The sequence below is a fragment of the Sciurus carolinensis genome, chromosome 6 (assembly GCF_902686445.1).
Source record: "Sciurus carolinensis chromosome 6, mSciCar1.2, whole genome shotgun sequence".
NCBI lineage: Eukaryota > Metazoa > Chordata > Mammalia > Rodentia > Sciuridae > Sciurus > Sciurus carolinensis.
The window spans coordinates 136145980-136162081 of NC_062218.1; the positions used below are offsets into that span (position 1 = coordinate 136145980).

At 33.3% G+C, this 16102-nt stretch overlaps 1 protein-coding gene and 1 pseudogene across 1 annotated transcript in view; both read left to right on the forward strand.

Moving 5' to 3' along the window:
* Cdkl3 (cyclin dependent kinase like 3) overlaps positions 1-14592 on the forward strand; it is a 42420-nt gene extending 27828 nt beyond the window's left edge. The window contains exons 5-13 of the mRNA XM_047557010.1: positions 1268-1380; positions 3019-3158; positions 3704-3792; positions 6904-7057; positions 7167-7495; positions 9362-9455; positions 10518-10680; positions 11539-11636; positions 14420-14592. Of these exons, the coding sequence (XP_047412966.1) occupies positions 1268-1380; positions 3019-3158; positions 3704-3792; positions 6904-7057; positions 7167-7495; positions 9362-9455; positions 10518-10680; positions 11539-11636; positions 14420-14473 (1234 nt within the window). The 3' untranslated portion in view covers positions 14474-14592. The remainder of the gene's footprint in view (positions 1-1267; positions 1381-3018; positions 3159-3703; positions 3793-6903; positions 7058-7166; positions 7496-9361; positions 9456-10517; positions 10681-11538; positions 11637-14419) is intronic.
* On the forward strand, positions 13738-13838 carry LOC124987700 (uncharacterized; annotated as a pseudogene).
* Positions 14593-16102: the final 1510 nt, after the last annotated feature.

The following is a 16102-nucleotide window of genomic DNA, read 5'->3' on the forward strand; positions in this document are numbered from 1 at the left end:
GTAAGATTATCTGCCCATTCATGAACCTGGAATATATCTTCATTTATTTGATCTTCTTGATTTCTTTCATGATTTCCTTCATGTTTTTTTTTGTATTTACCAGTTTAATTTGGAGATAATTCCATTTCAGCATGTATGGATAGACCTACCTCATCATTTTTTTTTTTTTTTGGCACCTGGGATTGAACTCAGGGGCACTCTACCACTGAGCCATACCCCCAGACCTATTTTGTATTTTATTTAGAGACAGGGTCCCGCTGAGTGCTTAGGGCTTCCCTGAATTTCTGAGGCTGACTTTGAACTTGAGATCCTCCTGCCTCAGCCTCCCAAGCCGCTGGAATTACAGTCGTGTGCCTCCTCGCCTGGCAACCTAATCATTTTTAAGAGAGGAATATTATTTCATTATGTGATTGTGCAAAATTTACTTAGTCATCCCCTCGCTGATGAATATTTAGGCCATTTCCATTTTCTTCTACTACAAATAATGCTGCAGTGAAATTTTCATGTAATTTACCCTGATTTATCTTAGAATAAATGTCTCAAAATAAAGTCATGTAATCAAAAGTATATACAATTTAAAATTTGTTATCTTTTGTTAATTTATTTCCAAAGAAGTTGTATAAATTTTCACTCCTGGGATAGTTCAAGGAAATATTCATTTCCCATAGGTTCACCAATATAATACATATTAGTTATTACAATCCTTATCATTTGGATCAATGAAAAATAGATCTCATATTTCTTCTAAATGTGAGATTGAGTGACTTTTTATATATTTACAAATCCTATCCTATCTTATTACAAATAGGAACAATCTTTTAAAAAGCATCATGTGGAAATAAATTTGTATTATGACTGACTCACAGTGGACTAAGATAAATAAATAAAATGTAAGGGTAAAAAATATTTGAGACTTTTAATTTTTACTTTTAAAATATGAGACTTTAGTACTTAATTCTAATTCATAAACCACTTATGATAATATACTTACTTAAGTATCTGAAACAATTTTAGAATTAGTTTCTTTTTATCTGGATTGCTTCAGGGCTTCTTGTGCAACTTAATTACAAGTTACTTAGTGTTACTAATAAAATGTCATAATATTTCATGTATATACTAAAGTTGGCATATGATGCTACAGTGAAAATTTTAATGATACCACTGAACATTCTTATTTCTTTGGCCTTGATCTTATTTTAAAGTATTTTTTAAATAGAAATCTTACATATTTCTTGATGAAAAAGTAATTTACTCGGGTTTGTTTCAGGCCTGTGGATATCTGGGCTTTGGGCTGTATGATCATTGAGATGGCCACTGGAAATCCCTATCTTCCTAGCAGTTCTGACTTAGATTTACTTCATAAAATTGTTTTAAAAGTAGGTAGGTATTATTGAAATATTATATTACATGCCTAAAATAAATAGTACCAGATAAATTCTGTTTGATTTTCAAATTTAGTTTTTCTGCATAAGAACAGGGAAACATATTGTTTGGATAGATGATGGCAGATGGATGCCTTGGGCTGATAAAGAAGACAGAAAATTCTCTGTTTTTACAAATAATATTTTCTTTTCCAGAATGCAAATAGCTAAGCCATATGTTGATGGTTGGCACTAAGAAAAATAGTACAATAGGAATGTATTTCAAGTAGTCGAGAAGTTGTTTTAAATTTTGGCTTCTACAAATATTTGCATTTTTAAAACAAGAATTTTTGAACAATAGAATTATGTCAGTTTTTTTTTAAATGCATTTGGAAATAGAAAAACCAATTATTTACTTAGAAACCATCCTCTCTAACAAAAACAAAACAAAACAACAAAATCCCAAGGTAGTTGAAATAACTTACTCAAGAATGCATGACTGATGTGATCCTACAATATGTATAATCAGAAAAATGAGAGATTACACTCTGTTTATGTATGATCTATCAAAATGTATAAATGCATTCTACTGTCATGTACAACAAATTTAAAAAAAAAAATTTAAAGAATATATTTGATGAGGGCTGGTGGCATAGCCTAGTGTCAGAGCATTTGTCTGTCATGCATGAGGCCCTGGATTCTTCCATCCCTAGTACCACATACACAAAAAGAATGTATTTGAAGACAAACAAAACAAAAATTAAAGAAATATATTTGATGCGAGTTTAATTATTTGATGATCTGCTTTAAACATTTTGGTGGTTAGCCTTGTGTGTGGCATTTCATCTATTTGTTTTTAATGTTTCTGAATGAGGAGCTCAAGGAGCCCTTTGTGTGGGAGGGAAAATATACATAAACATAATTACAGGATTATGAGGAAGGAACTGGGAACAATTATAAAAACAATGAAATCTGGATAAATATTGATTTAATATACAATTCAGAGCCTTAAAACATCAGCTTTTTTTTTGTGTGTCCTCTTTAAAGTTCTGCTTAGGAGATTAATGTTAGAAGGAATCTTAGAGAAAATTAGATTAATCCCATCATTTTACAGATTAAACTGAGCCATAAAAAACAAAGAGATTTACTCACAGAACTACTTATAGCAAAACTGGTGCTAGACTTAGTTCTCTCCACTTCTATTTATAGTTCTTTCCATTCTACTACTAGTCTCTGGGCTTGTTTCATCTAATGTAATATTTTGATTTTAAAATAATTTTAATGTTTTATTTGTTTTGAGTAAGGCTGCAGTCTGTTTTGCTGATGAACATAATTCAATCATTTAGATACCAATAAGGAAATGTGTAAAAGTTTGAAAGCTTTTTGGGGTAATAGTACATATCTTATATTTGAGAAAAGAAAACAAACCAGATGCTACATGTTATGCTACCTGTGGGTTGTTAACAGTTTACTGGGGAAACCTCAATTTTTTATGGCATTCAGATAGTTTCTTGTTCAACTCTGAAAAATTTTAAAAACTTGTTACTTTTTCTTGTCTTGGTTTTTAATAATTTAATGCAGATCGCATGGCAATTTGATTATTTTGGTTGTTGAGTAATTTCTATGTTTTCTTATAAGTATGTATTTCTCTTTTCAGGCAGTTTGACACCTCACTTGCAGAATATCTTTTCTAAGAGTCCTATTTTTGCTGGGGTAGTCCTTCCTCAAGTTCAACACCCCAAAAACGCAAGGAAAAAATATCCAAAGCTTAATGGATTGCTGGCAGATATAGTTCATGTATGTTAAGATTAATAATTTATATCTGAGTCATTTGCATAAATTATAATGCCATTTTTAAATATTACTTTAGGGCTGGGGATATAGCTCAGTGGTAGAAGGCTTGCCTAGCTTGTGTGAGTCCCTAGGTTTGATCCCCAGTATCATATACACAGAAAAAAAAAAATCCAGTTTAGCAGATCACTAATCATGTTGCCAGATCTGTCAAATGCAAATGATTACCCATGAACTTTCTACCACACAGGGCTGATAAGAGGACCAAAATGAGTTAAATAATTTCTGTTCATCATAACAGAAACACACTGAGCTTTGCTCTGGCTAGAATCATTGGACATTTAACCTGTAATAATGCTTTGCAAGTACAAATTTCTTAGGGAAATAAATGATCAGAACATCCTGTAAGAAATTCCTGAATTTTAATTCCATCTTTTCTAGAACTCTCTTAGTTCTGGGTAATTAACTATTTATAAGAATCATTTGTCAAATACATTTAATTTTTGCCCTGTTAGAACTCACTGATTATCAAAATCTTTTTTATTTTCTAGGCTTGTTTACAAATTGATCCTGCTGAGAGGATATCCTCTACTGATCTTTTGAATCATGAGTATTTTACTAGAGATGGATTTATTGAAAAGTAAGCATTTGAGTGAATGGGGTCTTTTTGATCTTTCTGTATTAGGAAATTTTACTATCAGGAGAATTATTATATAGGTTAATGTTACATAACAGAAATACTTAATTTAACAAATATGATAGACTTACAGGGGTCATGGATGAAAATTTAAATAAACATAATCGCAGGGCTGGGACTGTAGCTCAGTGGCAGAGCTCTTGCCTGGCATGTGTGAGGCACTGGGTTTGATCCTTAGCATCACATAAAAGTAAACAAATAAAATAAAGGCATTCTGCCCATCTACAACAACAACAAAAATTTTTTTAAAGTATCACAACTGACATTCATAACAGTTTTACAATGTCCTAGGCAGCGTGCTTGTTTTCCATTCTACAATTCAGTGTCGTCATAGGCCAGAAATAACATTAAACAATCAATACATTTTAGCTCCCACTTGGACCTCTGATTCATAAAATAGTTGTTATTCTCTCAATAGCATCCTTCATCTATATACTATAATTAGCACTTCCCAAATTATTTTTTTCTTTCCTTATTCTCTGTCGTGGGGCCTGCTCTCTGATCCTACCCACTAAATTGGAAGTTCCCTGAAGACAGGGACCATACTTCATTAGACCTTCTATGTCTCATATGGACAATTTAGATTCATTCATCAGTCATATTTCTAAAAATCATTATTTTGTATCTGAGTTTTGAAAGAAACAAGCAAAATTTCTTATTAATTGCAGAATCTTTCAGTTGATCTGTGGACATGAATTCAGAAAGGTATACAGCAATTTAAATGTGATGGAATTAAGGTCAGGGATGGAAAAGTCTGGGAACTGCCACTGGAGATAGACTAAATAGAAAAAAGGCAAAGAAAAGAAAATCCTTGAGAGTAACTAGAACTTCAAATATTTCAAAAATATTACTCTAAAATAAAAATAAGGGAACTGGTAGAGTGCTTGCCTAGCACCACATATAAATAAATGAATAAAATAAAGGTCTATCAACATCTAAAAAATTCTTTAAAAAATAAGAAAGTATATTAATGAACATGCCATTGATAAAAGTACCAATAATTACATGATAAAGTTGCTTTATATCAACTCTATATAGATTATGTTGATATCTTCTGGGTGTTTAGATATTAGGATTTTACTATTACAGGGTGAGAGTGCCTTGAATATAAATCATGGAACTCTCAGAAAATGTTTGGGTAAGATTTTTTCTTTGATAAGATGCCTCTTTCCTTTGTGGACCTGCAGTGCAAGAGGTGTTTTTTTTTTTTTTTTAAGTACCAGAGATTGAACCAGGGGTATTTAACCACTGAGTACATCCCCAGCCTTTTTTATACTTTTTTTAGAGACAGGGTCTCACTGAATTTCTTAGTCTCACTAAGTTGCTGAGACTGGCTTTGAACTCATGATCCTCCTGCCTCAGCCTCCCACGCCACCGGGATTACAGGTGTGTGCCACCACGCCTGGCTGTGCAAGGTAGTTTTAACAGAATTGTGACATTTTCTAATTTAGCCAAACTACTCACACTGGAGATTTTTTGCATCTCTTCACACTACCTGTTACTAGACATGTAAATGCACAGCAGACAAGAGTGGACTGGACTAGGGAAGGATTCATTATGGACTGGTATTTCAAAACTTTCCCAAATCGATGGTTGTAGTGGCTTCCATGGAGGGAACTGTACAATTCAAGGATGAATTGGAAAGATACTTCTCAAGTATAGATTTTGGAATTTTGAATCATAGAAATAGATTTTTCACTAAAAAAAGCAACTTCTTAAAAGAAAGAAGGTCAAACTAAAACCAAAACAATCTTCCTTCGTTCAAAAAATTTTTTGTAGTTGTAGATGGAGAGAATATCTTTTTATAAATTTGTTTATTTTTATGCCATGCTAAGGATCGAACCCAGTGCCTCACTTATGCTAGGCAAGTGCTTTGCCACTGAGCTGCAGCCTCAGCCCCTTCGTTCATTTTTGATGTATCATGCTACATTTTGTACTGAATATGGTTCTCCAGAGTAATATTTCAGAAACTTGATAGTTCATCTTTTAAGTCCTATTACTTTAAAGAACCACAAAAACCACAAAGTGGCCTGAATCAACCTTGAAAAGAATAGATATTTGTCAAAACTTTGCTTTAAATAAATAAAAAATTAATTTAAGAAGGTGTATTAATAAAAGTTTATTGAATAAAGTTTGCATTACAAAAGGAATCTAAGTCACCTGTTTGTTTTGTAAAAGTTTTACTTGGTAGATTCCCATAGCAAAGAAATTATATATGTGCATATATAATGCAAATGCATATATATGTATTTGGTACTGGGGATTGAACCAGGCAGGGATACTCTTTCACTGAGTTACATCCCCAGCCCTTTTTTAAAATTTTTATTTTATTTTATTTTTTATTTAAAATTTTTTTTCATACATGTATATAGGGTAATAATGTCTGTCTCATTCTACCATCCTTCTCATCCCCACCACCCCACCCCCTTTCTATTTTTTTGAGACATGGTCTCATTATGTTACTCAGGCTGACCTCGAATTTGTGATCTTCCTGCCTCAGCCTCTGGAGTAGCTGAGATTACAGGCATGTTCTACTATGCCTGACTAGCAAATTTTAAATTTTTACTTCTTTGTGTTAGTTTGGGATTGAACCCAGGGCTTCACACATGCTAGGTAAGTGTCCTACCACTAAGCCACATTCCCATCTCCCAGGGAGGAGTTTTTCATAGGTGAATATTGAGTCATCTCTTGGCATGCATTTTTTGTTTTTGGTACCAGGGATTGAACCCAGGGGCACTCAACCACTAAGCTACATCCTTAGCCTTTTTAAAAAATATATATATTTTATTTAGAGACAGGGTCTTGTTAAGTTGCTCAGGGCCTTGCTAAGTTGCTGAGACTGACTTTGAACACATGATCTTCCTGCCTTAGCCTCCTGAGCCACTGGGGTTACAGGTGTACACCAGCAGGTCCAGCTCTTGGCATGCATTTTAATCATGTAGTATTGTTTATACAATAGTTGAAATGTGAAATAATTGGCTAAATGATTCTTTAAAGATAAAATATCTACATAAATTTTAAAAAGATTATTGTCCATATTGCTTGTTTTATCAGATTCTTGCCAGAGCTGAGGGCTAAATTATTACAGGAAGCAAAAGTCAATTCATTCATAAAGCCAAAAGAGAATTCTACAGAAAACGAACTTATGAAAGATGGAAGAAAAACAATTAATAGCAATACATTCCTAAGTACTTCAGTTTTGGGAAAGGTAAGAACTTTGCTTTTTCATTTCAGCCAACATAACTGTATTATAGTTAGCACTCTAATGAAGAAAACACCTATTCTCATGACTCAGATTTTGGATGTATCTATTCCAGGAAATAGAAAAAGAGAAAAAGTCCAAGGAAATCAAAGTCAGAGTTATTAAAGTTAAAGGAGGAAAAGGAGATATTGCAGAACTGAAAAATATGGAGTGTGAAGGTGGACATGGTCAACAGGATGTAACTGAAAATGTTAACACTGTGTTTCAAGATACAAAACCTGTAACTAATGAACCATCAAACCCTGTCAATCCCAGCACTAATGCTAGTGGTATAAAAGAAGATCCACATGCTGGAGGTTGTATGATAATGCCACCCATCAATCTAAGTAGCACTAATTTGATGGCAGCAAATCTCAATTCAAATCTGTCACACCCCAATCAAAGGTGAGCTGTAACAGAGAAGAGACCTAAGTAAGGTTCTTGTATAATGGTATTTCAAGAGATCATTTTCATAGTTTCTGTATGTAAGCTGAATGTGAAAAAATATCTATTGAAATTATAATTGTATAATAGATCATTTGCTGAGTAATTCTTACGAATGCTATAGAATGAATTAATTTTCCTTGACTATATAGATGTTTATTTTTTTCACTAATATCTTTTGGAAAAAAACTTGTTTGTTTTTAAAGACCCTTAGAAAAATGTCTTCTGTTTTTATAAAAATATTTTTAGTTATAGATGAACGCAAAACCCTTATTTTATTCATTTATTTATTTATTTATTTTTATGTGGTACTGAGGATTGAACACAGTGCCTCATGTGTGCTAGGCAAGTACTCTACCAATGAGCCACAACCACAACCAAATTTTTAAGAGAAAAAAAGATGATATGACTGAACTTGTTATCCATGTACCTTGGTGTCTTAGTCCATCTTCTTTTGCTATGACAAAATACCCGAGGCTGGTACTTCATAAAGAAAAAAGATTTATTTGACTTGCTATTCTCAAGGGTCCTAGCAAGGTCCCCTTGACCACATCACAACATGGCAGAGAAGTGGAGAGGAAATGGGCCACATATGGAAGGAGCATGTGTACAAGCAAGGAAGCCACAGGGGTTCAGGGGAAGTTCTAGGCTCCCTTGTAACAACCCTCTCTGGGATTTCCTTCAAGAGCAAAAACACCACCACTTCAGGAGAAAAGCATTAATCCTTCTTAAAGATCTAATCATCTCCTACTAGGCCTCACTTCTTACAGTTTTCATCACCTCTCAGCAACATCCCATTGGGACCGAGCTTCCAGCACATGGACTTTGGGGGACAAACCATATCTAAACCATAGCAGGTGGTACCACAAAGTAAGCTTTATTTCTATGTAACAAATTCTCTAAACAGAGAAAGGATAGTAAAAAATAATCTTTGTCAGTCAAATGGCATTTTAAGGTCAAATCTTTTAGGAGGAAAACAACATATTGGGCCAGTTTTAGATATACCCTCTGATGTAGATTGAGAGACTGGTATCTTGAGTGATTAATTGTGGACAGTGTGATGAATGGTGAGGATCTGTCTAGCAAATCATTAGGACTATTTATAAATTATAGAGACTACTGCAATTCTAGGTAAGAAGGGAGATTAGCTTCATTCATTAGTTCAAGCAGATTCTTTTTTGGGGATTGAACGTGGGTTACTTTACCACTGAGCTACATCCCTAGTCCCTATTTTGAAATAGGGTCCTGTAAGTTGCTAAGAGTCTCTGTAAGTTACTGAAGTTGCCCTCACACTTCCATCTTCCTGCCTCAGCCAGGCATGTACCACTATACACCATACACCATACCACCACCAGCAATCCAAGCAGATTCTGGCAGACTGTTTTGGGCTACAGGTTGTGAGGATTAGTGGTCTGCAGAAATAGACAAGTGGACATGACCATCCAAAGGTGCAGTAGGCTACCAACTGCAATAGCCCAATTGTTCTTGAGCCCAAAACCATGGTGTCAGTAACTGTGATTGTAAGCCAGTCTTGGACAGAGAGCGCATATGAGATCCAAGTTCAGAACAGATCAAAGAGATCAAATAGGCCAGCAGTAGTAACTCCATGACATATTCATCACCACTGATATTGGCCATGCATTAGTTGTCTTTTGTCCCATTACCACTTCTCTCTTTAGAGCTCTTGGTACTTAAAGACTGACAATTGCTTTTTGGTCCTCAGTTTTCTAACAGTAGATGTCCATGGTGTAACTTATTCATCTTGAAATTAAAACAGAGGCACTCCTGGGGAGTTCTAATAACTTCTCATTTATTCCTAAATAATAGGTTAACTGAAAGAGCAAAAAAGAGACGCACTTCTTCACAATCTATTGGACAAGTTATGTCTAATAGCAGGCAAGAGGACACAGGTCCCACTCAAGTAAGATAAGAAGTTAGTCATTAAAATGTGGCCTCTTTTAACATTAACCCCCTTTTCTTTTTCTCTGTCTTTGGGGTTCCAACATTTTAAAAACTATGCTTTTAGTTTCTTTCATTTACTTATTTTTTTAATGACACTGGGGATCAAACCCAGGACCTTGTACACATTGAATATGCATTGTGCCACTTAACTACATTTTCATCTTTCATGTTCTTGAGTTGGAAATAAGCCATTGTTTGTTCCTTATTGCTTTTGCAATTTTAGGTAATTTTCTATATTTTAATTTTTGTATTTAATGTGTGACTTAGGTAGAATAAGTTAAGATTTCCACCTTTAAAAGTCAAAAGAATTTTGGTTTTTCACTTCCAAAAAATGTTTTTAATATTTTACTCTATGGATTAAGTACAACTTCCAAATATATACAACTTACTTTCACTAGAAAAAAAAATAATCAGTGCAGTTCATCCACTCTCCCCAATATTTACATAAGAAAGTGGTTTATTCAAAATTAAAGCATGGGGTCATTTATAATAATGAAATGAAATCAACACAAACCTATCTAATAGCAGGTAACCTAAGTACATTTCTGTACATTCGTGAAGTAGGATACCATGCAATTACATTGCCTTAACAAAGTTTTTATGATCTTTCATCAAATGATCAAAATTAGGTAAACAAATGTTTTCCAAATGCCAAGTGCATAAGCAGTTTTTTTTCCTTTGAGTTTTCCCAGTGTCCACGAAGTATGTAATTTTATAAAATAGAAAGTGAAGTGAAGCAGTTTTTCCAAAGAATGCAATAGATAGTACTAAAAATTAGAAGTTAAGATTCTGGTTCTCTGGAGCAAGACTGTTATTCCCAGAACATTAAATATGCTACAAGTTTTTTTTTCTGAAACTTACATTGGAGTTCAATCTGCTTATATGTTTAATGGTATTCTACGTCTTAATTTTAAAATAATTGTTCTATTTTGCATCATCCAAATGGTTAGTAATTCTAGGCTTTTCATTCTACAAATAGTTACACACATTTCTTTAAACTAGCTCTTATTTGTTTGTTTAGAGCCAAATGGAGAAGGGTGTATTTGATGAGCGAACAGGTCCAAGCAACCAAATGGCAAGTGGGAACAAACGGAAGCTGAATTTTTCCAGATCTGACAGGAAAGAATTCCATTTCCCTGAATTGCCTTTCACAATACAGTCAAAGGAGATGAAAGGAATGGAAGGTACACATTTGCTGCATAGCTGCATAAATCTTCAAATGAAAACATGTGCAGGACCATTTTTTTTGTAATATGACTTACAAGTTATAGTATGATTTATTTTTTTTAAATTTATTTTTTAGTTGTAGGTGGACACAATACTTTTATTTTATTTTTATGTGTTTTATAGTATGATTTAGATATAAGATAGTAAATTGCTGAGAAAAACATTTTCCATTGTTGAGATTTCAAATAAAGGATGAGACAATGGAGATAATTTAAAAACTCAAGTTTTCAATTTTATATAGGACAATGGGACACAATGGGTTAAGGTATTGAGACAGCTGAAAAAGTTAAATTTTTCATTCACTCAATGTTGAAATATTAGGACAGTATGCAAAGGAGGTGATTTTGGTTCAGTAAATGACCTGGAATAAATCACCTGCCTACAATTATTTGCCCAGGGATGTTATATGTGCGTTAGGCACCCAAGGATTTGGTAGATTGATTTATAAATTTAAGATTTATCTTAAAATAAAACTTTTTTTGCCAAGTTATTTTTTTTTTGAAGAATAGTGACACCTTGTGAAAATGTGATATAATAGCAAGAATGTAGTCCTTGTGAGCTCATGAAGAATTATCTGATCTGCTTAGTTATACTTAGAATAAAAATATATTTTTTAATACTAGACTGTGAATTATAAAACAAAAAATTTATCATATTTTATTATTGCAACTCATGATTTATTCAGTTCCTTTGTAATAAACTGAGAAACCAACTTTAGTGGACCTCAGAATTTCCACTTGAAATTCTTGAAAAGCAAAGTAAAATTTCCAAGTAGGAATAACAAATTTTCATTGTTTTATATATTTTTGCAAAAGTTAAACAGATAAAAGTGCTGAAAAGGGACTCAAAGAAAACAGATTCATCTAAAATACCAGCTTTATTTAATGTGAGTCAAAATCAAGAAAAACAAGAGGTAAAACTTTTTTGCTTATAGCTTTTACTAAGCAATGTTGTTTAAAGTCCTTGATTCTGTATCAATTTAGTTGTTACTATTGGAAAACTACATAAAAATTCAGAATTCTAAAATAACAGAATGAATCAAACAACATTACCCTATGTAAATTTATGATTATACAAATGGTATGCCTTTACGCCATGTACAAACAGAGAAACAACATGTATCCCATTTGTTTACAATTAAAAAAAAATTCAGAATTCTGTCATCTTCAAACTCTAGAAACAGAGCTATATCTTTCTTAAATAACCAATCACTAAAGGTTTCTTAAAGTTATTTTTTTGGAGTAGAAATTAACAGTTCTCATTTTTTATGTTTTGTTTGTTTTTGAGATGGAGTCTTGCTATGTTGCCCAGGCTGGTCTAGACCCCCTGGGCTCAAGAGATTTTCCCATTTCAGCTTCCCCAGGAGCTGAGGACTACAGGCAGGCACCATGCCAGGCATATCAACTCTCATTTGAATTTTTTTAAAAAAATTTTTAGTTGTAGATGGACACAATACCTTTTATTTTGTTTATTTTTATGTGGTGCTAAGGATTGAACCAGTGCCTCACACATGCTAGGCAAGCATTCTACCACTGAGCCACAACCACAGCCTTCTCATTTGAATTTTGAATGATGAGAATACACAGTATCTAGGGAAGATGGCAACTGTGTTATGTGTGTTGTCAAACATCAAGCAGTTAACCCATACCAATGAAAATGACACTGGTATAAACATCTAGTTATACTGGTCACCAGCACATATGTATTTGTCTTTAGCTTCTTTTGGTTTTCTCTCCAATTTATTCCCCATCTCTGCTATCTACCTGCTGTCCTATTTTCACAAATATTTACTTTCAGCTAGCTATTAGGTAATTTGTTTAAATGTCCCCAACCCCTACATCACAGAGATTTTTGAATTTTATTTTGAAATTCTGAAGCCTTCAACTCCAAATGAATATTCTTTAAAGGTACTCTTTAAAGAAAAAGAGACTATACTGAGAACCTAGTGAGGTAAATAATATAGGTGGCCTCCTATGCTGCCTTTCTGAGGTCATGTCTGTAAATGATTTATCAACTTTATTATCTCCATTTTTTTTTAACAAAATGAAATTGACTACATTTTTTCATGATAAAATTTTATATACTTATTAAGGAAATGTGAAGAAATTAAAAATATCTGAAACTATGTAAGGAAGGCATTTTAACTAGGGCTACTCATTCTCCATAACATGTGAAGAAGAAGGTTATTAGACACTATTAGATGTATGCTCACTGGGGCAGTTAGGGCTATGCCTTAGTCTTGACCTCAGACTTGTTAAGAATTCCATAATCCACTTTGCAGAAAAGAGGCAAAATAAAACAAGAAAACCACTAATGGTCATCTGTTAGTTCATTACAAAAGTAACAAGGTGATTTTAAACTTATACTTTTGGTTACTTACTCATGTGACAGCATGTTGCACAGCACACCATTTATACATATTTTGAATGATTGGGTGAGATGGGCTCTTGAAATTGTGTAGACTAGTAGTGTATGTAACACAGGTTTTTATCCTGCTGTTCCATGAAAGGCCCCAGGAACAAAAACTACATTCTAATGCAAGAAAAAAGGAATTCTTAAGGCAGTTCTGTCAATTTTAGGATAGTAAATAAACAGGAAAACCCTTTCTTGCTTATATGGTATAGAACTCTTGAAAGGATGACCTTTTAAAAAGAGTGACCTTGAAACAAGTTGTTGTTATTAGAAATAACCAGAATTCAGTTGTTATAGTTTATTTGTACTGTCTATTCAAAAGTAGTTCTGACAGTTGACTGAAATGGCATATAAGGCTAGTTCAAAAGCGCTTTAAAAAATATAGTTATAGATGAACACAATAACTTTATTTTGTTTATTTGTACACATTGAATATTAAACTTTTAGTTATAGATAGACACAATACCTTTATTTTATTTATTTTTGTGGTGCTGAGAATCAAACCCAGTGCCAGGCAAGCACTCTACCACTGAGCCACAACCCCGGCCCACAGTTCAAATGCTTTTAACAAATTAATGTAAGAATTAAGAAAATTTCTGCATTTGCTTTTGCAGCACATGTACTAAATTTGGAACCATACAGTGAAGATTAGTTGGCCCCTGCACAAGGATGACCGCAAATTCATGACGTATTCCATATTAAAAAAAAAAAAGGACATTTTGAGTCCATAGTTTTAGAATCCAAGAGAATATGATATAATATATTTTTAACAACAAACGATAGGAGGCTAGGAGTATAGCACTTGCCTAGCATGCATGAAGCTCTGGATTAGATCCCTAGCAAGGCCAAATACCCAACAACAACAACAACAACAAAAAACAAAACAAAACCATAAGAACAGGAATAGCAAATCACAGATTCTAGTCTTAGCTATGCCATTGACTTGTTTTTTAATTATGTAATCAGATCCAAGCATTTCCTAGATATACATTAAACTCTTTCTGGCATATTGAAATAGTGCATGCATCCCTTGAAGAGGCTCTATGACTTGGGAGAAAACCCTAAATTACTGTGAACGAGTAACTTGACCAAGAGAAAAGAGTCCACATAAAGGCCACCTTTAGTTCTGCTTGATGGTGATATTGAGGAATACTTTGTTAGCCTCCTTGTACCTTATGAAACAAACCCCAGATGCAAAGTACAGGTATTCTATCTCTACCTGCATATCCTTAGCCATAGACTCACTGTTTCCTCATTTAAGGTCCTGTTTCTATTTACTTTTAGAATACAGGAAATGCACAGACTGAAAGGAAGAAGAGCCTGCCAGATGTAGAGTAGAAAATGCAGCAGCTGAAAATTCAGGGAATCTCAGAATTACTATATGGTTTAAAGAGAATGCTTTTTGTTAATGTTACATACACAAAAATGTTGACTAGATGATCATACAGATAAATCAAAAATCCTGTATAGTTATGTGTATATTCACCTAAACTTGTTTTAAATTTATAATATTTGAATTGTTTTCTTAACTTGAACATTAATTTATAAAAATTGCCTGAATTGTATATTCCAATAAAATTGCAGTTTACATTAAGTCATATAATTTTATTTGATCATCTGTTATTTCAGGCATGTTTGATTAGTGGTCAATCTTAGCTTTGGTCTAGAGTTTTATAATTATAGAAGGAAGTTTCTAAATATATCATAAACCGATATATTTGGTCCTGGAGCACCAAACATTTCTGGGCAAACAAGTATACTTTTAAAGCATGAAACATGGGTTTGGGTCCTCTGAACACTCCAAAACAGCATTTAAACAAATTGAGAAATTGTTTAAAAAGATGATAACTGGATAAAGCAAGGAAGCATATCTTTTGACTTGACCCGTATATTTATCATTAGTTCTTTACATATAATTTAACATTAATATAGTCAAGGTTTTGGCAGCATATATTTACATTCTTTTCTTTGATTCTTACTAGCTTGGTTTCTGATTTTAGGGTGGAGATGGCCATTGTGAGGGGAAGAATTCGAAGAGGAACAGATTTTTTTTCTGGTAGTGTCTTTTCTGTTAAGTAATCATAAAGATACAATACAAACTGACAACTTCCCTTTCTATGTTATATACAATAGAATGTAACTTGAGCTGTTGCAAAGACAGTCATCCATCCATCTGCATTAGCCTCATCCTTTTTTTTTTTTTGGTTAGGAAAATGTTCACTGTTTTCTTCTTCCTTCTAAGAACTCTGTTGTTGTGATGCTTTGATTTGGAATTATAAAGTCATCTCCTGTCTGCCTGCTTTTTTACTTGCCATGATTACTGAATGGGTAACATATCCCGTCACATAACACACATTGTACTTATACTGATCTCTGACCTCTGAGAGTCACAGAACTTCAAAAGTCAATTATCTCCTAGAACTCTCTGGTTTCCTGAAAATGAGTTCATAATGAAATTGCTGACCCATTATTTTATTTTATTTCAATTTATTTTATATTTGGTTTTACAACTGATTTATATCGCTAGTCCTTTTTATTTTTTATTTTGAGACAGGTTCTCACTAAGTTGCTGAGGTTGACCTTGTTGTGATCCTCCTGCCTCAGCCTGGTGAGTTGCTGGAATTATAGGCATGCACTACGGAGCTTAGTCTGACCCATTATTTTAAATACTAATCATTACCATTACATGATGAAACGTGTTCTATTGGTCAGCAATAAAAATATAATGCTTATAAAATATCTAAAAATAATATGATATTGAGATGTTAATTCTTTTATTATTTTAAACAATTAACTACACCCTTCCAGTTTCCTATTTCCATGTAATAGTGCTTTTATGTGGTACAGACCTTTTCTATTTCATAAAATAAACTGTGTGCAACCCAGAGATGGTATACTATCTGACTTAGTCCATTTTCTATTGCTGTAACCAAACAACACAGATTGGGTAGTTTATTAAAAATAGGG